General features: G+C 38.1%; 1 protein-coding gene and 1 pseudogene across 1 annotated transcript in view; both read left to right on the top strand.

Annotated features, from left to right (window-relative positions):
- Positions 1-4914: 4914 nt before the first annotated feature.
- LOC114488643 lies at positions 4915-25470 on the top strand (annotated as a pseudogene).
- The window catches only part of MORC1 (MORC family CW-type zinc finger 1), a 157987-nt gene continuing 157764 nt past the window's right edge, over positions 25379-25601 (top strand). The window contains 1 exon segment of the mRNA XM_028502395.2: positions 25379-25427. Coding sequence (XP_028358196.1) covers positions 25379-25427 — 49 coding nt within the window.

Here is a 25601-nt window from a genome sequence, read left to right as displayed (position 1 = left end):
TTTCTATTGCACTACTCTTCTAACTGGCCTTTCTCCTTCTAGGCTTGAATTCCTTCAGTCCAGTGTTCAAATGTATCCAGAGTCATCCTTATGAAGCATACATTCATTGAGGTCACTCTGCAGCTTAAGGGTTGGCTCTAATTTCCCACTCCCTACAGGATACATTTCAAATTCGTCAGCATGGCATTCAGGGTCCACTGTGATCTGATGCCCACTTCCTTTCCAGTCCTCTCTAAACTTGTACTTCCTCCCTTTCTGCCTCACTTTGTACCCAATACTTTTCAGATGTGATGAGTTACTTGTTGATGTCCATGCATTCACACTTTTTCCTTTTTCAACCAAGCACTCTACCTAGAATGACAATCCTGACTGTTTACTTAGCCCATGTTTCAAAGCACTGTTCAGGTGCCATTACTTCTTTGAAATCTTTTTTAACCCACCTCCCTCCTTGGAGTCTGGATGTCTCTCTGAGGAGGAGGTGTTAACCTTACTGCTCTGATTGATGCCTTAAAAGTCTATCAACTTGGTAGAAATTGTATGTTGCCTCTTTTTGTCTCTATAAATCTTCTCTTCAATCTCTTTAGAGAAATTGGAAAACTGGAAATTATACTTAGACACCTTAGCATCCAAGACTGTGGATGTGAAAAAGGTTGTTTATTTATTTATTTACTTTTATTTTGCTGTTACCACCAGGACATGAGATGTGAGTGTGTAGAGGCAATGGGCACCTCAGTGTTCCTATACACAGGAGTCCTTCTTGTGGGTAAATGGATACATCAGCAGATTACTGCCCTCTGTTCTGCAACTTCATGGTGTGAGGCTGAATTCAATTGTTCAGTGGTGGACTCCTGATTTCAGCCCTCTATGTTTTCCAGGGGGTTGGGAAATATCTATTTCCCTGTATTACTTTCCTTTGTGTCTGGTGTGCCTGGAATGACTTCTATTTCTTATGTTGAAACCTCATACAGTTTGTCTCTATAAACTGTAATGTCTTGGAGGCAGAAATAAGATGTTTTATTTTTGGAACTTATCATAGAGCTGGCTTTCACAAAATAAATGACTGCTTCACTGGATGAGCCAATAATGGCTCCAAATTATATATCACACTAAACGCAAACTTCCTCTTGACACTCCAGCTCCTCTTTAATGCTCTCCTTCCTTGTCTGGCCAACCTTGTCTCTTCCTGTGCTTCAGTCTAATGACTCTAGCCAAATATTCTGTACACATATATATCTTGCTCCTTCCCCTCTCTCTTTCTTTCATTGGCTGCTCCAGTCTGAACTGTCTCCTTCCTCCTAACTTACATTTACCATCTCTGGCAACAAAAGACTTATTAATCATAGTTCAAAATAAATAATCTGCTGATGTTCAATGATGGAAAGAAAGTATGTTTCAGCTACTTTCTGGCATTATGGTTTGTCTCTATTGGTTAGGAATAGTTTTGACTACCCATAAAAGAAACCCTAATAGAGTTCATTTTAATTTTTGTTTTACAACTAAAAATGTGGAGGTGAGTGACTGCTGGCTTTGGTTTAGTACTTGAAGAATGCTTGGGACAGCTTCATTCTCTTGATTTTTCCCTCCTGGATGCAAATGACAACCCTGAATCCAGGTATTATACCTGCATTCAAGACAGACATAAGAAAGAAGAGAGATAGGGCTAGCCATGCCTGTGTCTTTTATCAGGAGAGCAAAAACCTTCCTAGAAACTACTCAGCACACATCTGCTTCTATCGTATTTATGAGGATGAGCCAGGTGGCCATACCTTGCTACAGCAGATTCCAGAAAAGCAAGTTTTCCTAGATGTTGAAAGTAGAAAGAAGGAAGTTGGGAAAATAGCTAGTGGGTTAGTTAAACTAAAGTGACTATTGTATTATCTAACTCATTTAACCCATCACTATTCCTTATACAAGTTCTAGGCCTCATATTTTCCATGGTTTCTGGAGGTGCTACCACCGTGCTGTGTACTGGAGTATAAAGGTTACCAGTTACATGGACAATCGAGAATCAATGTAATGAATCCCCACCATTGTCTAAAGCAGAGTAGATAGGAAGAGATGAAAACACACTATCCAAGTTCAGTCTTGCACAAAAGCAACAAAATGAACAAAAAAGGCATGAGTTTCTTTGACAAGCATTTCACTACTATCAGGTGAGGGTCACTGGCCTCTTTCAACATCATCACCTTAGTAACATTTGCTTTCTGTTTATTATAATATGCCCATGCCAATTCTTTAAAAAATGTATTTTTATTTTTAAATTACATTCTTCACTCAATATTATTTTGTATTAATTTCAGAGGTACATCACAATGGTGAGACAATGATACACTTCACAAAGTGCTCCCCCTGATATTTTCAGTACCCACTTGACACCATACATAGTTATTATGATATTCCCAGGGTCAGTTCTTAATTATAGCTTTTTAGGAAACAGCATACCATTTGCATGGTTAGTCAGTACAAGCGTATGTTATAACCTTTGTCTTGAGCTTAAATACGTTTGTGAAGAGGAATAAAATGTTGGTTCATACAAAACTGATGAAATAAAATGGGGAACATGTAGTTTGAAAGATTTGAGCCATCCTTTGTGACAAGTACATGAATGTCACAAAGCTGAAATGTTTAGTCAGAGAGAGTTCTGTCTCTTACCCCAAATACACTACCCTTAAAGACCAAGATTAGCCTTAAGATGAGCAGATGAGGTTCTCATTTTAAATTTCTCCTCTCTACTGTTCCTCTAGTATTTTTATCATGAAATCATGTTAAAATGAATCTTAAAGCAGGATTGATGGAGGTGGCTAAGACAAGGAATCCAAAACATAAACTCTGAAGAGGAACCAGATTTCTCTTTATGGCTGGAGGGTGGCTAAGCAGAGTTGAAATGGGGAAGGAGAAAAGGCTTTGATGGACTGTGCACATTGACTCCCAGGCTTCTTTTTAAGTACCATCTGACAGATGCCCACTTGTGCAGGTTGTCCAGGTCAACCTGTGCTGCCTAGGGCTTTGGGGCTGGCCACTGACTGTAGAAGGGCTCTGTGCAGATTATCAGAAGCAGTGCTTCTGCGATGATCACACCCTCCCTTCTGGTAGAAAGTGGATATTACAGCCTTTACTAATTACAGGCTAGTGGTGCCCGTGCCCTCCCAACAGTAAACTGCTTTGAGACAGCAGCTGGAAATTAGGGTAGTAAAGTAAATCCAGAAGAGGCTCATCAGACTGTTCTTGCCCATTAAATGAAAATAAAATATCATATTTGTGAAGTTCTATGGAAGGAAAAAATTGAAAGGATAGCTCAAGTTGCTTAGTAAAGAGAATTTTGCTATCAAAATACCACCACATCAGCTACAGTTAAAACAAAAATGCAATGAGGAAAATAACTTGAAGTGTTTATGTTTACTTCAAGTTTTCAAATTAGAGTATCATGTTCTTTTGAGCTGTCAAATTCTCTCTTTCTCCCCTGATTCTTATAAATGCAGTAGCTGATAAACTCCTTTCTTTAAAAGTAAAATGACTATGCCAAAACTAACATTTTTCTTTTCTCAGAGCTTCATTGCTTGTATAATTCCTAGAAATCATAAGCACATCTAGTTCAAGTTCTTTATTCCACAGACACTCATATCTGATTTTAAAACTATCATGTAAAATGTCTGTTGAGTACCATTGAACTACCTTAGTTTATAAGTCATTTAACCCTACATTAAATGAGTGTGAACACTTCTTAGAGGTCAACCAGGCCAATTAATTTCTCATTTTGACCAGAACTTCTCCATACAGCATCTTTGACAAATCTTTCCTTTCAGCTCAGGTATTGGTGACTTGGTATTCAGTGTTTTGTGAGTAACACTATTTGAACATCACCCAACCTTCCACTCACCTAGTTCCACTTTTTAGAATATACAAAATGTTTATTACATGGGCTTGGCCTGCACATCAAATAGTTGAATGTCAGATGATGGGTGAAGGAAGTTCACACTGAACCCAAGTCTCCACATTACTGCAAAGTAAAAATTTTGTCCTGACTGCTTTTATTCCTTCCTTCTTTTCTCTCTCCAGCTTATCTCTTTCCTTCCTTTTTTCCTTCAGTTGGAGAAAACATGATGAAATCAAGAGGCACAGGAACACAAAACTCCTCCATCTCTGGTGCTGTGTGACAACCTGCCCAAGTAAAGTGGAACTACCCATTTTCCTTCCTTATGCTTCCCGACCTTGCCATACAGATTCTTTTTAATTTTTTTAAAATTTAACAATTACAGTTGACATACAATATTATATTAGTTTCAGGTGTATAACATAGTGATTCAACATTTGTATAATTTACAAAGTGATCACCCCATAAAGTCTAGTAGCTATGTGACCCCATAAGTAGGTATTATATTATTGATTATATTGCTTATGCTGTATTTTATATCCCTGTGACTAGTTTTATAACTGCTAATTTGTATTTCTTAATCCCTTCCCCTTTCACCCCTCCCTGCCTCCTTTGCCATCTGGAAACCATCAGTTTGTTCTTTGAATCTATGAGTTTGTTCCTCTTCCCCAACCCTGATTTGTCACATTCTGTGTGTGTGTGTGCAATAATTTCTGATCAAATTCTAATCCCAACCTTGAGCTCCATTTCCCAGTTGGGGAATGAGAGGATAACAACACAAATCTCAATTCTGAAAGAGGAGCTTGGCTCAGATGTCTCATTTGCCCAAAAGGTGGATCCAAGACCAGCAACAACTTGGACCTTGCCAGACATCAGCCTACAGCGCACAGTGAGCTTCTACTCTGGCCGCCAGGGGTAGCGTGAGCTTGCCCAGCAAGTTTCCGGAAGAGGGCGTGGGTGTGGGCGAGGGCGTGGGCGTGGGCGAACAGCTACGGGGCTGGACGTTCCTATCTTTTTGGGCTGTGCTGGTTGCATTGGAGGACATGGGTGACAAGTATGCTAGTCTGCGGCGGGCCCAGCTGCATCTGGATTTCATCCATGCCAACTCGTGAGTCACTCCGGAGAGGCTGAACAGGGGAGGGTCTCCCAGTGAAAAGTTTGGTGTATCTAGAGAGATAGCTGATTTGAAGAAAAAAAAAAAAAGTGAACTTGGTATCATTGACTTACGGAAATTATGTATTTATTTAAAATTGCTTATGTTTTAGAAAACGATAAAAGTGATAAACGTATTCAGGGCTAGACTAACCTCCCCTTTTCCCCCCATTAACACTAAGTGGTAGGGATATCTAATATTGAACAAAACTATGTATTGTAGGCCAGCAGAACCCTCATTCCACCCAAGTTGCCTGTCTCTAGTGATTTCCCTGCCCAATGTACTGACATTTTAGAGATGAGAGTTGCTTCTAGAGGACAATTTGTAGTTATTGATTCCAGCCTCTGTGGCCTCCAGAGGCCTTCCAAAAATGTAACCTTTCTGAGGATAGAATTCTCACATTTTAGTTATTACAGAGGCACTCTCACTTCTGTGTCAGGTCTAGCTACCTTTTGGCTACTGATGAGGAGTTATTTCAGATACTCAGATCACTGAGGAAGATGACAGAAATTTTCTCATCCATCTGTAGTTTCCAACACAGCAGCACATAGAAGCTAGTGGTGGGTAATTCACAGTGGCATGTTTTTTTTTGGGGGGGGGATATCTTTTAGTAATTTGAATTTACTAAAAGTACTCATATAAGCCAGCGATTTTAACCTTTCTCATCTCATGGCACACCTAACCTGATTATTAAAATTCTTCAGTACACCAAAAAAAATGCATATTTGTTGCCAATCTGACAAAAAATCAGTATAATTTTAATTCATTCACGGTGGATGGCTATTGTTGTGTGGGCCATTGTCATTTTTTAATTTGACAGTCTGAGGGAAAAGAGGTCAGTGTCCCTGACTAAATAGTCAGGTAGTGTATATTTTAAAAGGTGTTGTGGCAACACTGGTTGAAAATTGCTCATATAAGGGATGTAAAAGATTTGAAACCATAGAAAAGTATAGAGAAAACCAGGAAAGCTGGCCTTGCTGTGTGGGACAGTGTAATTTTTACAGAAAATAGAGTAAAATAGGCAATATTCAGCAGATTTAATTTTTATTTCTCTGTTGTGGAGAATAATTCAAGCTGGAAGGAATGGGACAGATAAGTAAGAGTTAACAGAGGTGAAAGACAAGTGAAGAAATAGCAATTTTGAGTTCAGTTTTAGAAACTTAAGTTGAGTGCTGGAAGGACTGTGACCTTTATCTTGGGAAGGAAGGTTGCACAGCCTCCTTTTCGTTGAGTTTCTTCAAGCCTTATTGCCTTGCAGCCTCCTCCTCCCCCAAACCTCTCCATTGTTAGTTGGTTTGGTAACTAAATAAGGAAAGCAACAGCAACATGAGAACTGAGAACTGAGCAACTGAGAACTGAAATGGGGCTAGAACAAAATCGGATAGGAATTGGCATCTTTTCACCTCCTCTAGCTAGTAAAAACAGAAGTGCTTTTTATTTCTCCCTTGCTTCACCCCCCACCCATACCCTCACGAACCAATCTGTCATCACTAAGTCTTCCTCATGCTCTAACTAGATCTCAAATTCATCCGTTCTGCTTCATCTCCACTACCACCAACTGGTCCAGACCATTGCCATCTCCCTCCTGGGCTCCTCCCTATAGCCACTAAACTGGATTCTGTGCCTCCTGTTCTTGCTCCCCTATGGTCTGCAAGACCATAGCTGAAGCTGTCAGTGGAAGCTTTTAACAAAAGTAAACCAGTGTCTCTATTCTTAAAACATGACAGTGGTTTCCAGGTGCATGGAAACCAAGTGCAGCCCTTAACTGTACCCAGCCATCCTGTATCTCACCGTGATCTCCCATTTCACCATAGCCATGGCAGATTGGCCTCCTTGGCTCTTTTTTGCTTCAAGGTCTTTGCACCTCCTGCTCAAGAGTTTCCACTCTGGCTCTGCGAGGGACTGAGTTCTTCTCATCCTTCAGGACTCTGTTTAATGCTTTCTACCAAGGGGGTCTCTTGCTGACTCGTGCCTTCTCCGTACCAGCATCTTTTCCCCATCTGCCTTCCTTCATAGCACCTAATCACATCATCATCATCATCTTAATGAGTTTGCTGACTTGTGTGTTTTCCATATCCTCCACTAGCTTGAACTCCCAAAGGGTAAAAACCATGTTCCCCCACACTGGCACATGATAGGCAGACAGTAAAATCTCTCGAGTGAAATGGTACAAACTTGTATAGCATTTATTTTTGTCAGAGCGATTGCAGTGACTTTCCTGAAGATTGTTTGATTTTTGTTTATCCAATCATGTGTTTTAAATTTATTAGAAACATTTGTGGTTTAAAAGCTGCTTTTGTAACATGTATTACCTACACTTCTCTTTTGCTTTATTCGAGATTTTTACATATTAGCTTTCTTTTGAGTGAAGAACACCTTTTTGCAACAGTAGTATTCAGTAGATTTTTTAAATTACAAACTTGAAGGCAGACTTGTCAAGAAAGCCCTCATTGGCATGTGTTTAAAGTTTAAAATTCCATAAAAATGATTGTATATATTTAAAAAAAATAAGTTTCTGCCAACCTGTTGTCCTATGGCCTAAGGTATTAAAATCTCTGAGACATTGAAGGTCATCCTTCCTTTTGTACCCACAAGCAGACTTTTTTTTTTTTTGATAAAGGGTGTCTATTGTTTTGCTCTGTCTTTACTAAATATAAAAAGAAAATTGCATTCTGAATATCCCCTTAATGCTGCGATAAAGTTGCTGATTGAAATATCCACATTAGGAAATGAAAAGCAAGTGTGGGACCCTGAAGACAGCCTGATTTCACCCACAGACGACTATTCAGCCTTCAAAGTGTGAATAGTGATGGCTGTGTAGTACATTCTGTTATCCAGGACCTGGCGTGAGGGGGTGGGATCAGAGCGACTGCAGTAATTTGTGAGGTTGTTTAAGGAGCAGGCTTTTCAGAGGTGAAAAGATTCTACAGAACCATATAGATTATGAAGGCACACAGGGTGTCCTGTCAGAGCCTGCAGTTGGGAGTCTGAGGGCCTTTTTGTGGGCCAGGATTATTTTGTCATGATTTTTCAGAAATAATTTGGCCTTAAAATTACACATGTATTTTTAATGAAAAAAATATTTGAAAAAAACTTGAGCAGGTATTTACAAAGCAGTTTCAAATGTCAGCATTTGCTGTAAGTGCAGTGAAGCCCGTGAAGTCTTCATTTCATCAGGCGTAGAAAAGCTGTTTTGGCAACTGTGTTCCCAGCCCTGGCTTTGTAATGAAATGCATTTACTTCAGAATCCTGAGGGTGCTGAGAAAGATGTTTGTGGAATAACTCCCGAATTGATTATCTGTCTGGACCTGGAGAACATTTGTCTGCAACTTTCTTGAAATTTACACTGATTCTAGAGTTAGTTTAACTTTGGCTTTCCCTCTATTTTTTTTCATCAGCACCACGCACAGTTTCCTTTTCGGAGCATTGGCAGAGTTGCTGGACAATGCAAGGTAAGGCTTGTCCATGAACAAAGGTGATTGTGGGAACCTCATGACAAAAATAAAATTTTGTTATATTTAAAGATGAAAAGATAATGTCATCTTTTCCCACCTGCAATATTTTGTGAATTGATTTCCTATAAAAATAATATTTTTTATAGGAGAAGGAACTTGTAAAAGGAGGAGTTATTCATATTTATCCAGTTTTTATTTATGATCAAACTTGAAATTCAGGTAAATTGGATGTCTCTTTCTGTATTAGTAATGATGTAATGGCAGATAGCCATCTGATGTTTTTGAGTTATGTGTCCGCATATGCTGTGTCCCAAGAATTTAGATTTGCATTTGGGCATTTATTAAAGTCTGCACGAAAGCAAATTTCACAGTGAAAGGGAAAATAGCTAACTGGTATTGCTCTCCTACTGTGTATCAGACCCTGTTTACAGCACCCTGTGGATGAGTGTTAGCACCTTCGTCTTTACACCAACACTTTGAGGTGGTGGTAATTACCCCAGCTCTACAGATGTGGAAGTTGATGCACAGAAGTGAGATGACTTGATCAGGGCCATGCAGTTGCTATTTGGCAGAGCTAGCGTTCAAATTTAGGCTGCCTCACTGCAGAACTTCTCTACCCCATTTCCTGTTTCTGACAAAGGCACTAATGTTTAAAGAAATCCCTTTAATAATTCAAGTCCCACTTAAGTGTATCTGTGGGGGCTTGTGAGGGAGTCAGTTTTTCAGCTAACTGAATATGGCACTTGATTTTTTTTATATTTGTATTTTCCTATAACAGTAGATTTTACTTGTCTCTTCTGCAGAAAGCAATCTACCCAGGAAGTGGTAGGGGGTTGTTAGATTAGGGATCTCAGTACAGAGACCTAAATCCCCTGCCACAGCTTGATAAATGGATTTCGGCTGTTTGCATTTGTCCCCCATTTTTGGCCTAGGAAGGGGGGATGACTGAGTGTAAAGGCCGGTTGTGTTCAGGTAACCAGCCATCCAGAGCTTTCTGCACAGCAGTGTCCTGTCCTAAGTAAAAAGTTACTAGCTCATCCTTATATGAAATTCTCTGTAGAACTACTGGAATTATAGTTATCAGAAAGGGAGGGGAGAGGAGAAAAAGAATAAAGTTGATTGGTTAGTGGAGTCCTGAACCCAACTTAGAGGGAGCAAACAGGGATCGGGCCAAGACTCATGAACACTGTTAGTCTTTCTCTCTCTACAGGAGTTAAGGGCTGCAGCTATTTGCTCCTGCCCACCACTCTGAAGTGAGGCTCCTTTTGTATCCATTAGTCCTTTGTCCTACCGAATGTCCATTAGCAGCAACTTGATATCTGTAGCTCTGAAAGAACAAATCTCAACTTTGACATTTGTTACTCTGAAAGAAAACATTTGTCTATTTTGCCAACTGTCTTCTCCTCTGAAATTGTCTCACTCATTCATTCAACAATGGGGGGCAGGTAAAATCAGAATGTAGAACAGAACAATGAGAATGGTTTACATAGCAGAGGGTGATTGAGTGGTTGGCAAAGAAAGATTGACTTCAGACTCAGGGAGTAAGAGAAATGTGATCAATAAAGCAATGCTTGTCCTGGTTGAGTGGCTCAGTTGGTTGCAGTGTCACCCAGACATCAAAAGGTTGAGGGTTTGATCCCCACTCGGGGCATGTACGAGAGGCAACTGACAGATATTTCTCTCTCACATCTATGTTTCTCTCTCTCTCTCTCTCTCAAATCATTAAATACATATGCAGACCCTGACCAGGTCTGGCCTACCTCACATTTGTTTGATGCATAATGAAAGTTCACACAGTGTTTATAAAGAAAAGGAAGAAAAGAAGGAATGGTTTGCAAAGTTTAAGAAATAGGAAGTGCCATATAAAAAATCTGGGTACCCCATATCTGTTTACAGGTAGCAACCTTGAGGCCACATTCCTCAATGGGATCAGGGGGGTAGCAGGTGCTCTCTTAGGACCAGCCTGTGCCTTCAGCTTTGCCATTCCCAATGGCCCTACAGCCAGCCTGAACTTCTCAGCTCCTCTGTCTTCAGTGGACACTTGACACTGCCACCACTGCTTAGATGCTAGTATTTGACATGAAATGGAGCTGTTTTATAGACTTGTTCAAGATGCTTGGTAGGTCTTATGAGGAAGGCCTTTATATAATCCCTGTGTTATTAAAAATTATTTTATATCATTTTATTCAAGGTTTTGATGATTTCCTATAGTTGTCAAAATTAGAACTGGAAGATATTAAAGGAATGCTGTAAAAAGAAAAGAAAAATAAGTGCAGGACAGGGAGGTGTAGTGAGGAGCCTCTGCCAAATCCAGCAGCAGTTCAGAGAGAAATTTACTTGGGCCAAATTACAAAATCTATGATACAAGGTCTTAATATGATGTAAAGGTGAATTATTGTTCTGTGCCTTGTACCCATGGAATTTCTGTGTGAGGAAACTGTTTCTCTGAAAACTTTCAGTACAGTGGCATTTATCAAGCGCCTCTTGTGTACATGGTACTTTGTAAAATGTATAATTATATAATGGAAATAACGATACGTAAGTTTCATGTGATTGTGATAAGGATTAGAAGAGAATCCTTCTAACATTCAAGATAAAAATAGTTCAAAAACATTTCAGTCACTGCTTGCCTGACACATAGAAATTGCTCAAGAAATGGTAGTGCTAACATCAGAATTTCTATGTAGGAGGAGCTTAGAAGAAGCAATTGGTTAGAGAAAGGAGCTAAGGGGCTAAATTTGAAACTGGGCATGTATAACAAGTACAGTGTACATATTCAGTTTTATATGGGGTAGTTTGGGGTTGGAATTGTTAGAAATTTGGGGAGAGACTCAGATTTTCTCATAAGACTGACTGGTTGTTTTCTATTATTCTGAGCATCCTTTTATGTCCTCTTCCATATCTAAGACATTATTGCTCATTGTTTTTCTCTTTTTTCTCATACCTTTGATACTGAAGGCAGGATATTTTGGCTCTTTCTCCTTTCCTTTTTAAATTTTTACTTTAAAAATCCACAAATAATATCTGTGAATTATAGAAAAGTAAGAAAAAAAGAAAAGAGAAACTCACCCAGTAATCTTATAACACAGAGTGGGGTTCAGCCTACTTCCTTGTAGCAGGCCAGATAGGAAGTATTTTCACTTTTGTGGGGCCATGCGTTCTCATACTTAACTGTGCCATTGTCGTGTGAAGGCAGCCACAGACAATATGTTAATAAAGGGAGTGACTGTGTTCCAGTTACATACAAAAACAGTTGGTGGGCCACATTTGGCCCATTGGCTGTATAGTTTTCCTAATCTCTGATTTACAGAAAGCCACTGTTAACATTTTCATTTCTTTCATTACAGATATGCACATGTATACTATATATGTTTTTAAACATGTGTTTATACAGTACATTATTGCTTAGTAATTTGCTTTTTCTTTTTAATTTTTTAAAAGTTAAAATATGAAAATTGTTCTCTGACTTCTTGATTTTCCTCTGATCAGTTTTTTAAAATTTCGTATCTATTTTGTTAAGCTCTTCATGAAACTACCATTAATCCCATCTATTTTTTAACTTTCTGAGTTTCAGGCTTTGTAACATCCTCAAATTATGAATGATCATAGTTCTTAATAATAAATGCAGAGTGAAACTTTTTAGTAATTAGATTGTTCCCGAAGCAATTTAAGTGGATTTCTTTATTGTTTGTTGCATGATAATAGGTTATACTTCACATAAACAATTCAGATTAATGTAATTTTGAAAAGCAGTTTCACATTGAAACAATGATATTTTTATATTGTTTCCAGAGATGCAGGGGCTGCAAGACTTGATGTGTTTTCAGGTGAGCAAATTTGCTTTCTTTTTCATCTTTTTTTCTTCTAATGGGAAAGCCTGAACTTATTTTGCTTTTATTTTATTTCATGAAATCCATCTTTAATGTAGTCTAAGTGCTTGGTGACCACAGTGACCCTGTGGGTTGCCAGGTTGAGAAAAATACACTGCCAGAGTGACATTGTTTACCTGTTAGAGGGCCCATTTACAAAATTAGCTCTTTCAGGGTTTTGTGAAAGCATCGGTGATTTGAAACAGTTTGTCTACTATGAGAAAACAGTTTTATTTTAAAAAGCATGTTAACCTAACAAGTATTTGTAATCAAATAGACGTCATTCTCAACTTGTCACAGTTTTAAAATGCACAAATGAATGTGCAGTGTGAATGTTTGAGTGTTGTAAAATTCACACCAAAAATGTTTTCTTCACTGACTTCATTTTTAGCCACCAAGTATTTATTGCACTTATTAGTTCATGCCATTACAATATGATGCAAATGAAGTTAGGTAGGCCACCCAGTCCTATAGTTAACATTACCTAGGGAAACACGCTTGTTGTTAAAACTGATCCTCATCCCCAATTCTGTCAGATCGCCTGAAAATATTGGCTATTGGTCACAAGCGAGAGAATACGGTCTGTGATGTAAATCCGTACCTATATCTAAAAAGCAACTCAGTTCAATTCAATTTTCTAAGTATTTGAGATCCTATGCATTTGAGTGCTTTGGGTTCACAAGGGAGAGAGGTCTGATGAAACATTATAAGTGACAGTATTCTTCCATTTCTACTCTCCAAGTTCTGAAAAGGGAGAAATGCAAGAGAATTTCTTTATTACTGATAAGTGCCAGATTGGAGTATGGAGTTTAGTGTGAGAGAGCTAACAGACTTGATCGAACCCCACCATGGAATCAGACTTCCCCTCAGAGCTGGTGTGCCAGGAGGAGAGGGAGAAGACCTCATGCACTCTATGGGCAGCTCACTCCTCAGAAGGAACATGAGACATCTGAACAGAGCCTCCCCAAATTACCAGTCAAATGAAGAGCTCACTACTGCAGGGGAAAAGTGAATCAAGGGGCTGAAAAGGACCTCTTTAGTAATACTCATTGAACTCCACTCCACATAGAAGGAAACAGCAGTAGTGGAGAAATCATCTTCCCTTATCTATCCAGTTACATAGAGTAAAACAGAATAAGTGGTTCTTGCCCAGGCGGAACTTGGAGTATGGTGGGAACAAAGAAAAAGAATGCCTCGTGTTAAAGAGCTAGGACTGGAAATATGGATGTGATTTGTGTCAAGTAGTATAGGAAGAAAAGAATATTTCTATCTGAGGCATTACTGTGAGAAGAACAGAGTTAGACTAGTCGAGAGGTTCATTCATTTATTCAGTAACAGTTATTAAGGGCCTATCATGAATGAGCCAAGTAATTATTCTAGGTGCCAGGGATAGAGTGTTAAGCCAGTGTCCTTATGGAGCATGCCTTCTAAGGGAGAGAGACAGTGAAGAAATGAACAAATACATAAAGCACCAGACAGTGGTAAGTGCTGAAAGGAAAAAAAAAAACAAAGCAGGATGAAAGAACAGAGAATGATGGACAAGATGTACTGTTTTCATGGAGTGATAAGGGAAATCAGCTCAATAGATGACTTACCAGCAAAACCTTGAATGATGTGAAAGATCGAGTCATGTAGACACTTTGGGATAAAGCATTCATGGAACAATAACTAGGTAGGTTGACTAGAGCTAAGTGTTAGCTCCAGATGGATGAGCACTTTGAATACCACACTAAGAGTTTATTTTTTTCTTTCAGCAAACGGTGGACCACTGAATAACTTTGAGCAATGCCATTTGACAAATTAGAAATGTTCTTTCGCCCTTTCTTAAAGATACTCCAGCAACAGCTTACAGGACAGCCTGTAGAGGTGTGAAAGAAGAGATAGCTGAGAGGTGTGGCCATGGAAATGACCTAAGTAAGGTTTCAGGAGGATTTGAACTAGGGCAGTGGTCCTATAACAGTGGAGAAGGAAATGAGAATTAAACTGTGCTTCATTCAGAGCACATTACTGATAAAGGATTGAGAGGAATTATCTGGAATCACAAAGTACAACAAATGTAATCAGAATTCACACATTATCTTTGTGTGTTTGTGATAGGACACCAAGAAGGGCATGACAGTATCTCACTTTCTCTAGCACTTGTTATGGTCATAACAGATGAAAAAGAATCTTTGCAATTTGCATTCAGAGTGGCACTTTTTTCTATAGGTTACATGCATTTTGTGAAAAACTGAACTTGTGACTTTTAGTTTTAAACTATGTATTTATATTATAAAGTTTTTTTAATTGAAGCAAACCATAACCTGACCATAAACCTAGCAAATTAATTTTTCCAGACAAACAAACAAACAAACAAACAAACTAGGGCTAAGGGTTATGCACCAATGGATAGAATTAGTGTGGGGTTGCATAATTAATCTAGATATTGGGCTAATTTTCAAATTATTCACTGAGTCCTCTGATTTACTCTCCAGTGTAAGATTTTATTCAAGTAACTTCAAGGCTATACAATTCAAACTAAGTATACATTTAGCCATGGGTGTTTTATCTTTGTGTGTGTATTAGTTCTAGTAAACATGGTTATGCATTCAGTACATTTTTTTAGTGCTTACCAAGTGGCCGGCTGAGTACTGAGTACACATTGTGCTTACTTTTAAGGAATTGGCATCCTAGCATAGGGGTGCATGGAAAATATGGAATGTATCTGCATTTTTATGAGTACAGGATCCATAGCTTTCATCATATCTCTGAGACAGCTTTATTACAAAGAGTGTAAGAACTACTAGTCTAAAAGAGAAATAGATATGTGAATAGGTATTTAAATATACTGTGAAAGATAAGGAAGACAAATTATAAAGAAAACACTCATTATAGGCACTTGGTGACGTGGAAGGATTAGGAAAGCTCCCTAGAAGAAATCTTAAATGAACTAAAGACCTAAATAGGCCTTGGACTAGTGAGTCAAAGATGGGAAGGGCAGAGGCTTCAATCTGGAGAGACTCTAGAACACCGACATACTGGTAAAATGTTTGAGATGTTCAAGATTTAGTTTAAGGGTATTATTTGTGTGGAAGTAGAAGATTGCAGTATGGATGGGGGAGGCGGTGACTAGAGATGAGCTTGGAGAGTATATTAGCCAGAGATCTTCAGAGAAACAGAACTAGTAGGAGATAGAAACTCCTCCCTCTCTAAATATAATATGTATATATAATACACTTGTGTATATATGTATATTATATATACATATGTATTATAGATGATATAGTTTACATCATATATTTATAGAATTATTATATATACATATATGTATTATTATATATACATATGCATATATATGCATATATAAACTATATATATATATGTTTGGCTTAGATAATTGTGGGGCCAGCAAGTCTGAAATCTGCAGGGCATTTGGCAGGCTGGATATGCAGATATTGCTGTCTGGGGTTCTGAATCTTCAGGGAAGACTAGCAACCTGAAACTCACGTAGAGTTTCTGTGTCAGAGTTTTGAGACATAAAATTCCTTCTCCTTTTAAAATCTTAGTCTTTGCTTTTAAGACCTTCAGTTGATTGGATGATGCCCACCCACATTGTCAAGGGCAATCTGCTTTAGTTATAGTAAAGTGATGGTAAATGTTGATTATATCCACAAATACTTGCATAGCAACATCTAGTCTAGTGTTTGACCAAATAACTGGGCACCATAGCTTAGCCAGGTTGACACATAAAATTAACCATCCTAGAGAGGTAGGAGGGCCAGGTTGTAAAAGGTAAGTGAGATTTGTTAACTGGTTTGGATTTTATCCTATGGGCAGTGGGGAGCAGGACAGTAGTGCAGTACACAGCTGGCTGTGGGCTGTGTGCATGCTTTGATTTTAGGGGGAGCTAAGAGTTAGGGAGATGTTGCTGTAATCCAGAGAGGAGATGATGGTTTCTTCAACTAAAACAATGTAGCGGGGATGGAGAAAGTGGTCAAATCTGAGAGGTGGCATTAGGGAGGTGGCATTGAGAGGACTTGTCTGTAAATGGGGTGAGGAGATGGTGAACTTGCTCATCCAGAGGTTTTGACTCGGGCAGCTGAAGCGTAATGTCAGGGTGGTGCCATTCATGGAACTCAAAGCACTAGGAGGAGGAGTAAATGAGATGACATGTTGTGGTTTGTTTTGCACATGCATATTAAGAGGTAATGAAAATCTATCTGAAATACATAGTTATAAAGACAATTGAAATAAGGCCACGCTTTAGGGTGGACAATAGGATAATATTAAAACTTAAGACTGTGGTCATCTGAATACCTCATTAGGATTTATAGAAAATGTAAGTACTGTATGTGCATCTTGGGAATTCTGGGTCTTTCCCACTTATATGCTGAAAAAATGCCCTTTGTGCAGCCTTCTTTCATGAGAACTGTTTATCAAGAGCTGCAAAATCAATTCTTACAACTGTGCAGAGCTGCCTGATGCTCAAATCAGGTGGCTGCCAGTTCTTATAAACATTAGGATAATTGGAAATGGGGCTTTTATTCTTGAATCCTATCCAAGATCAATTCATTGAGAATATTTCCAGATGATTCCAATGTGCAGTCAAGATCAAGAATTACTGCATTTTGCAAAGAACTCAACAAGAGTTGAACTCCCCTAGTTGAATGGCAGAGAAATGTCAGTGTTAGTAAGAGGGAGTGCTGAACAGAGCAAATGTTTAAAGGGCGTTGGAGGGGAGAAAGATTCTGACATAGAAGTTGAGGTAAGCCAACCAGAGGACCACGCAGAGAGAAAAACCTGGGAAACTGAGATGGTAGGGAAGACCCAAAGGGTTTGAGGACAGAAAGTGAGTTAGAGAATGTAGGGGGTATAAATGGGCATTTGACCACAAAATTATGAAGCCAGAAATCTTAGGTATGTTTATTATATATTTACGCGTGGATTATCTGGAATATTATTGAATTTTTAACATGTCACAAAGAGGGGACCATTGCACACACAGATGACTTAAATGTGCTAGAAATGAGTCGTACAGAAACCAAATGAGCAAATCAGTGGCTGCCTGGGGGTGAGTGAGAGTGATGGGACACAGAGGGGCAGAAGGGGGATATTAAAAGGGATACAAGGAAACATCTGGGGTGTGTGTGTGTTCATTACTTTGATTGTGGTGATACTTTAATGGGTATTTTATGTGTAAGCTATTTCTCAATAAAGCTGTTACAAAAAAAAAAAAGATGTGCTGGAACTCATACCCAGATGTTGAAATCACTCTCAGGAACAGATTACACACTGCATTAAAATTAGTCTTATTGCTATTAGTTACATCTTTAAATTTCATTTGCCCATTACCATTTATTCCTGTTATCCCCACAATCAGCACACTATTGTCATCTCCATGAATCCTTTTTTCCATTTTGCTCCATCCCTCCACCCCAAACCTTCTCTTCCCCACCCCATAGCTGTCAGCCTGCTCTCTATGAGTCTGTCTCTATCTTGCTTGCTGGTTTATATTGTTCATTAGTTTCCATATATGAGTGAAATCATATGGTATTTGTCTTTCTCTGACTGGCTTATTTCACTTAGCATAATACTCTCCAGGACCATTCATGCTGTCACAAAGGGTAAAATTTCCTTCCTTTTTATGACTGAGTAGTATCCTATTGTGTAAATATCCCATAGTTGTTCTGTCCACTCATCCTGCTGATGGACACTTGGGCTGCTTTAATATCTTGGCAATTGTAAATAGCTCTATAAGAACATAGGGGTGCTTACATTCTTTCAAATTCATGTTTTGGGTTGCTTTGGATATATTCTCACAATTGGGATTGCTGGATCAAAAGATACATACATTTATATATTTTTTGAGTTAACTCTGTACTGCTTTCCACAGTGGCTACACCAATCCGCATTCCCACCAACAGCATAAAAGGATTCCTCTTACTCCACATCCTTGCCAGCACTTGTTGTTTGTAGCTTAATTGATGATAGCCACTCTCACCTGTGTGAGGTGATATCTCATTGTGGTTTTAACTTGCTTTTCTCTGATGATTAGTGATGTTGAGAATCTGTTCATATGTGTATTGGCCAACTGTATGTCTTTTTTGGAGAAGCATCTGTTCAGGTCCTTTGCCCATTTTTTAATTGGGTTGTTTTTTTTTGGTGTTGAATTTTGTAAATTCTTTATAAATTTTGGATATTAACTAATCAGATGTATCAGAGAATATATTTTCCAATTCAGTGGGTTGCCTTTTATTTTTTTCATTTGCTGTCCAATATTTTTTTCCTTTGCTGTGCAAAACCTTTTTAGTTTGATGTACTCACATTTCTTTATTTTTACATTCCCTTGCCTGAGAAGATATATTTGTTTTTTTCTTCTAGGATTTTTATGGGTTGGGGTCTAATATTTGTCTTTAATCCATTTTGAATTTATTCTTGTTTGTAGTATAAAAAAGTTGGCCTAGTTTCATTTTTCTACATGTATCAGTCCAATTTTCTCAGTGCCATTTATTGAATAAACTATCTTTAGCCCATTGAATGTGTTTGCTTCCTCTGTCAAAAATTAATGGATATAAAGAAATGGGTTTATTTCTGGGCTCTCTGTTCCATTGAGCTATATGTTTTTATGCCTGTACCAAGATCTTTTGATTACTATGGCCTTATACTATAGTTTGGTATTAGGTAGCGTGATTCCTCCAACCTTTTTCTTCTCTCTCAAGAGCACTGTTGCTATTTGGGGTCTTTTGTGGTTCCATATAAATTTTTGAAATATTTGTTTTAGTTCTATAAAATGCATCATTGAAATCTTGATAAGAATTGCATTGAATTTATAGATTGCTTTGGGTAGCATGGACAACTTAATGATGTTCATTCTTCCTATCCATGAACATGATATTATTTCCACTTATTTGTATCTTCAATGTCTTATAATTTTCCAAGGACAGGTCATTTACTTCCTTGGTTAGATTTATTCCTAGGTATTTTATTCTTTTTGAAGCAATTGTGAATGAGATTGTTTTCTTAGTGTTCCTATCTGGTAGTTCATTATTGGGATATATAAATTCAACTGATTTCTGGATATTAATTTAGTATCTTGTTATTTTACTGAATTCATTTATCACTCCTAGTAGTTTCTTGGTGGAATCTTTAGGGTTCTACATATACAGTATCATGTTGTCTGTAATAATCACAATTTTACTTTTTCCTTTCCAATTTGGATGCTTTTTATTTCTTCTTTTTGTCTGATTGCTGTGGCTAGGACTTCCTCTATCTTGTCCCAGTGTTAAGGGGCACACTTGTAGTTTTTGCCTGTTCAGTATAATGTTGGCAGTGGGGTTGTCATATATGGCTTTTATTATGTTTAGTTGTGTTCCCTCTATTCCTACATTGCTGAGAGTGTTCATCATAAATGGGTGCTGGATTTTATCAAATGCTTCTTCTACATCTATTGATATGATCAGGTAGTTTTTTCCTTCATTTGTTTATGTGGTGAATCACATTTTTGATTTGCGAATGTTGTACCAACCCTATATTCCCAGAATAAACACCACTTATTTACACATATGGTGTATGATCTTTTTGATACATTGCTGGATTCAGTTTGCTAATATTTTGTTGAGGAGTTTAGCATGTATGTTCATCAGAGATATTGGCCTATAATTTTCTTTTTTTGTAGTGTCATTACTGTTTTGAATTAGGATAATGCTGGCCTCAGAGCATGAGCTTGGGAGCCTTCCCTCCTCTTGAATTTTTTGAAGTAATTTGAAAAGGTGAGGTGTTAGTTCTCAGAATGTTTGGTAAAATTCACATGTGAAGCCATCTTGTGGAGGGTGTTTGTTTGTTGGCAGTTTTTTGATTACTGCTTTAATTTCACTAGGTGTAATCTGTCTATACAGAGTCTCTGATTTTTCCTGATTTGGTTTTGGAAGATTGTGTGTTTCTAGGAATTTATCCATTTCATCCTGGTTGTCCAGTTAGTTGGCATATGGTTGTTTATAATATTTTTTACAGTCTTTTGTATCATTTTGGTGTCAGTTGTTATTTCTTCTCTTTCATTTCTGATTTTATATATTTGGGTCTTTTTTTCTTGATGAGTCTGGTTAAAGGTTTGGCAGTCTTATTTATCTTTTTAAAGAAGCAAATTTTGGATTCATTGATCTTTTGTATCATTTTTTAGACTCTTTCATTTATTTCTGCCCTGATCTTTATTATTTCCTTTTTTTACGTACTTAGGGCTTTGCTTGTTGTTTTTTCCAAGTTTATTTAAGTGTAATGTTAGATTGTGTATTTGAGCTTTTTCTTGTGTTTTCTTTCTTTTTTTTTTTTGAGATAGGCCTGTAATGCTATTAATTTCCCTCTTAGGATTCCTTTCCAATTTCCCACACATTTTGGATTGCTTTGTCCTCACTTTCATTTGTTTCAAGGTATCTTTTAATTTCTTCTTTGATCTCATTGTTGGACCCATTCATAATTTAATAATAAGTTATTTAGCTTCCATGTCTTTGCATGTTTTTCAATATCCTTGTGATTGATTTCTAGTTTCATAGCATTGTGGTAAGAGAAGATGCTTGAATATTATCTCAGTCTTCTTAAATTCACTGAGACTTGTTTTTTGTCTTAACATATGATCTATACTAGAATATGTTCCATGTGTACCTGAGAAGCATGTATATTCTGTTGCCTTGGTGTGAAATGCTCTGAAGACAACAAGTAAATCCATTTGATCTAGTGTGCACTTTATGGCTGCTGTCTCCTTGTTGATTTTCAGTGGGGTGTGAAAATCTCTGATGATAACTGTACTTCTGTTGATGTCTCCCTTATATCCATCAAGATATGCTTCACATATTTAGGTGCTCCTATATTGGGTTCATAGATGTTTACTAGGGTTATATCCTCTTGTTGGATTGCTCCTGTTATCATTATGTAGTCTACTTACTTCTTTGGCTTTGTGTTGGTTTTAAAAGTCTATTTTGTCAGAAATAAGTGTTGCTACACCAACTCTTTTTCTTTCCATTTGCATGAACTATCTTTTTCCAACCCTTTACTTTTAGTCTGTGTGTTTCTTTTGATCTGAGGTGGGTTTCTTGGAGGCAGCATATTTATGGGTCTTATTTTCTTATCCATTGAGCTACCCTCTGTTTTTTGATTAGAGCATTTAAGCTACTTACATTTAAGGTGATTATTGATAGAACACATGTGTAGTGCCATTTTATTACTAGACTATTTTACTTCTGTCTTTTTTCTTTCTCTTCTTAAAGCAAGCCCTTTAACATTTGTTGCAGTACTGGTTTGGTGTTAAAAAATTTCTTTAGCTTTTTCTTGTCTAAAAAGCTCCTTATTTCTTCTTCAATTTTAAATGATAGCCTTGCTAGGTAAAGTAACCTTGGTTGTTGATCCTTGCTTTTCATTACCTTGAATATTTTACACCACTCCTTTCTGGCCTGAGATGTTTCTTTATTTTTATTTTTAATTATTTGATTGTTGTTCAAGTATAGTTGTCTGCATTTACCCCTCACTACTTGCCCCCATCCCAGCCATCCCCACCTCCCTCCCCTGATTCCATCCCCCCTTGGTTCATGTGTCCTTTATAGTTGTTCCTGAAAATGCTTCTTCCTTTTTCCCTGTTATCTTCTCCCACCTCCCCTCTGGTTACTATCAAACTGTTTTTAATTTCAATGTCTCTGGTTATATTTTGCTTGCTTTTTTGTTTTGTTGATTAGGTTCTACTTAAAGGTGAGGTCATATGGTATTTGTCTTTCACTCCTTGGCTTATTTCACTTAGGATAATGCTCTCCAGTTCCATCCATGCTATTATGAAGGGTAGGAGCTCCTTCTTTCTTTCTGTTGCATACTATTCCATTGTGTAACTGTACCATTCTTTTTTGATCCATTCATTTGCTGATGGGCACTTAGGTTGCTTCCAGCACTTGCCTATTGTATATTGTGCTGCTGTGAACATTGAAGTGCATAGGTTTTTTTGGATTGGTGTTTTAGGGTTCTTGGCATTATTATGAAAAGATGCTCAGCATCACTAGACATTAGAGTGATGCAAATTAAAACCACAATGATATACTACTTCACACTAGTGAGAATGGCCATCATAAACAATCAACAAACAAGTATTGGGGAGGATGTGGAGAAAAGGGAACCCTAGTGCTCTGTTGGTGGGAATGCAGACTGGTGCAGCTGCTGTGAAATGTTTCTGCTGAGTAATCAGATGCCAGTTTAATTGGTGCTCCCTTGTAGGTAACTATCTGCTTTCCTCTTGCAGTTTTTAAGATCCTCTTCTTGTCTCCTACCTTTGCCATTTTAATTATGATGTGTCTGTGTGTAGGCCCCTTTGGGTCAATTTTGGGAACTCTGTGTTTCCTGGACATGTGTTTTTTTTTTTTATTCACCACATTAGGGAAGTTTTCAGTCATTATTTCTTCAAATAGGTTCTTGATCCCTTGCTTGCTGTCTTTTACTTCTGGTATTCCCATGATGTGTATGTTGTTATGCTTCACATTCTCATTTTTTTTACTTCTTTTTTTTTCTTCATTTTGCTGCTCTGCTTGTGTATCTTTTTTTACCTTGTCTTTCAATTTCCTCATTTGATACTCTGCTTCATCTAACCTACAGGTTATTCCTTCTTGTGTATTTTTTATTTCTTATATTGCATTATTTTTATCTGATTTGTCCTTTTTTATGGTTTGTATGCCTTTTAAAATGCTGTTGAGCATACTTATAATTATTACTCTAAACTCTTTATCTGATAAATTGATTGTATGTATTTCATTTAGTTTTTCTAAACTAAATGAGAATTCTCTTGTTCTTTCATTTGGGGCCTGTTTCTTTGTATTCACATTTTGGCTGCTTCTTTATATTTGTGTCTATGTATTTGGTAGATCTGCTCAGACTCTGGGGTAGTGTGTGTCAGACGCTGCCTGTGACTTCCCCTGGGCAACTTGTTGGAGCTATCAGCAGTCCACAGCTTATAGCTTCTACTGCTGGGTCTGGGTGTGTGCACAAAGAACCAAGCTGTGCACAATGGGCCTGCTTTTACGAGCACCAGTCCTGGAGGAAGTTCAGCTAATGTCTCAGAGCTCCTAGAGATTCACCTTTGCTATTAGACTTAATCACTGTGATTGCCTCCAGCTGCCCTCAGCATCCTGGCTTAAGCTCCACAGGGTGGGGAAATAGGGATTCCTGTGAGTGGGGCTATCGCTTCCACTCAGGCTGATGGTGCATGGAAGGAAGTACTGTTCCTGAAAGAGATGGTTTCTGCACTATGGAGAATGACTCAGCACAGGGATCCCAGTGGCTGATCTGTCAGTTCTCTCTCCAGAGCCACCAACCTCAGACTCTCCTCATGAATCTCTAGTCCACTCTGCTCTCTCTCTCCTGGAGTCCATGCAAGTGTATGCAAATGAAATTTTGTGTGTTGGCCCTTTTAAGAGTCTCTCTTCATCTTTAGCCAGTACTCCCTGACAGAAACCCTATGGCTTTTCATAGCTGGTTGTTATTTGAGTTCCTTTCTTAGTTCTGGTGCTCTAGGCTGGGGTGCCCAACTTGGGGTTTAGACTCCACACTTCTCAGGGGAACCCCACATCAGCTGAAATATCCCTCTGGACCTTCAGCTGCTGCCTGTGGGAGCCCAGCCAGCCTTCTCCCACCTCCACACTTTCTACCAGTCTTGTTGTAGTGAGGTGGTTTCTTCTGTCTGTCCTTGGTTATAAGGCTTTTCTCAGCTGGTGTGTTCAGTTTGTAATTCAGGATGATTTTTCTTTAATTTGGTTGTAATTCCAGTTTGGTCCTGGGAGAAGGTTAGTGTAGCTTCCATATACCCTGCTGCCATTTTGTTCTCCTTTAAATTTGTGTAAAGAAGCAATTAATATTATGTAACTCAGTGCTATTTCTTAATCATCAAAATTGATTCCCAATGACTTAGCTGTTTTCAAAAATCACCTGAATCTTCAGGAGGCAAATATTTGCTGCCACTAAGAAGCTCAAGAAATTGAACTTGAATGTGGAATAATCCAACTTGAATGTAGGAAGTTGAAACCACTTTTCCAGAAGTTGTTTTTTAGTATCTTCATGCCACAGCTTATCAAAATACTATACTTAAATGGACAATTTTTTGACCATCTTAAAATATAAAATTTGTAAGTTGTAAGGCCTTAGTGGATTATATAACCACATATTATAAGGGGCCAAAGATAGTACTTGCTGCTGCTGGAGGAATTTCCCATGATGAACTGCTCAAGTTACCAAAGTTTCATTTTGGAGACTGTTGGTCCACATACAAAGCAGAAGTACCAGCTCTGGCTCACTGCAAATTGGCAGGAAGTGAGATTCGAGTGGGAGGTGACAAGATTCCTTTGGCACACTTTGCAATAGCTGTTGGGCACATCCAGATACAATATGTCCCATGTTTGCAAATACACTGATTGGCAGCTGTAATCACTCTTTAGGAGGAAGAATGAATTTATCTAGCAATCAGGCCCAGCTTACCTGTCATGGCAACCTCTTCCATAGCTTCCAGTTTTTCAACACTTCTTACACAGCTGAAGGATTATGGGGAATGTATATGGTTTGTGAACCAGCCACCATTGCAGACATGCTACATGCTGTTCAAAAAGAATGGGTGTGACTCTGTACCATTGTCACTGAAAATGAAGTTGCATGAGCCAAAAACCTGAAAACATGTTGTTGCAACTGAATGTTTCCACTCCAATTTGTGAAGATACTGGTAAGCAAGGGTTATACTGTGGTAGAAGAAACCCATTGCTCTGCTCGAAGCAAGAGCTAATGCTGTGAATGAGAAAATCTGAGAAGTGTATACCAAATATATTTATGATAAGAGTCCAGCTATTGCTGCTGGTGGTCCCACTGAACAACTTTCAGATTTTAACTTGATTCACAGAAATATGTGCTGTCTTCATGATTAAAATTCTCCTAACCAAAATATTTTGAACATATGTATTTATAAAGCTAACAGGGGTTGGCAAGTTTTAAGCTGTTAATCTCTAGAGAAAAAAATTAAAATGAATATACATACTTGGAAATTTGAATGAAATACTGTGTCAAACCTTCAAAGGATAAGACTACCACAGTGAATGGTAGATCTCTGAGAAATTATGATGGAACAGCATACTTTCAAATCATCACCATAGTTTTTATTGTTGTTCAAGTACGGTTGTCTCCATTTCCCCCCTCCCCCCACCCATCACATACCCACCTCCCACCCTCAATCCTATCCCCCTTTGGCTTTCTCCGTGTGTCCTTTATACATA

This window comes from Phyllostomus discolor, chromosome 2, assembly GCF_004126475.2.
Source record: "Phyllostomus discolor isolate MPI-MPIP mPhyDis1 chromosome 2, mPhyDis1.pri.v3, whole genome shotgun sequence".
NCBI lineage: Eukaryota > Metazoa > Chordata > Mammalia > Chiroptera > Phyllostomidae > Phyllostomus > Phyllostomus discolor.
The sequence above is the reverse complement of the archived record's forward strand: the minus strand, read 5'-3'. Positions and strand labels throughout refer to the sequence as shown.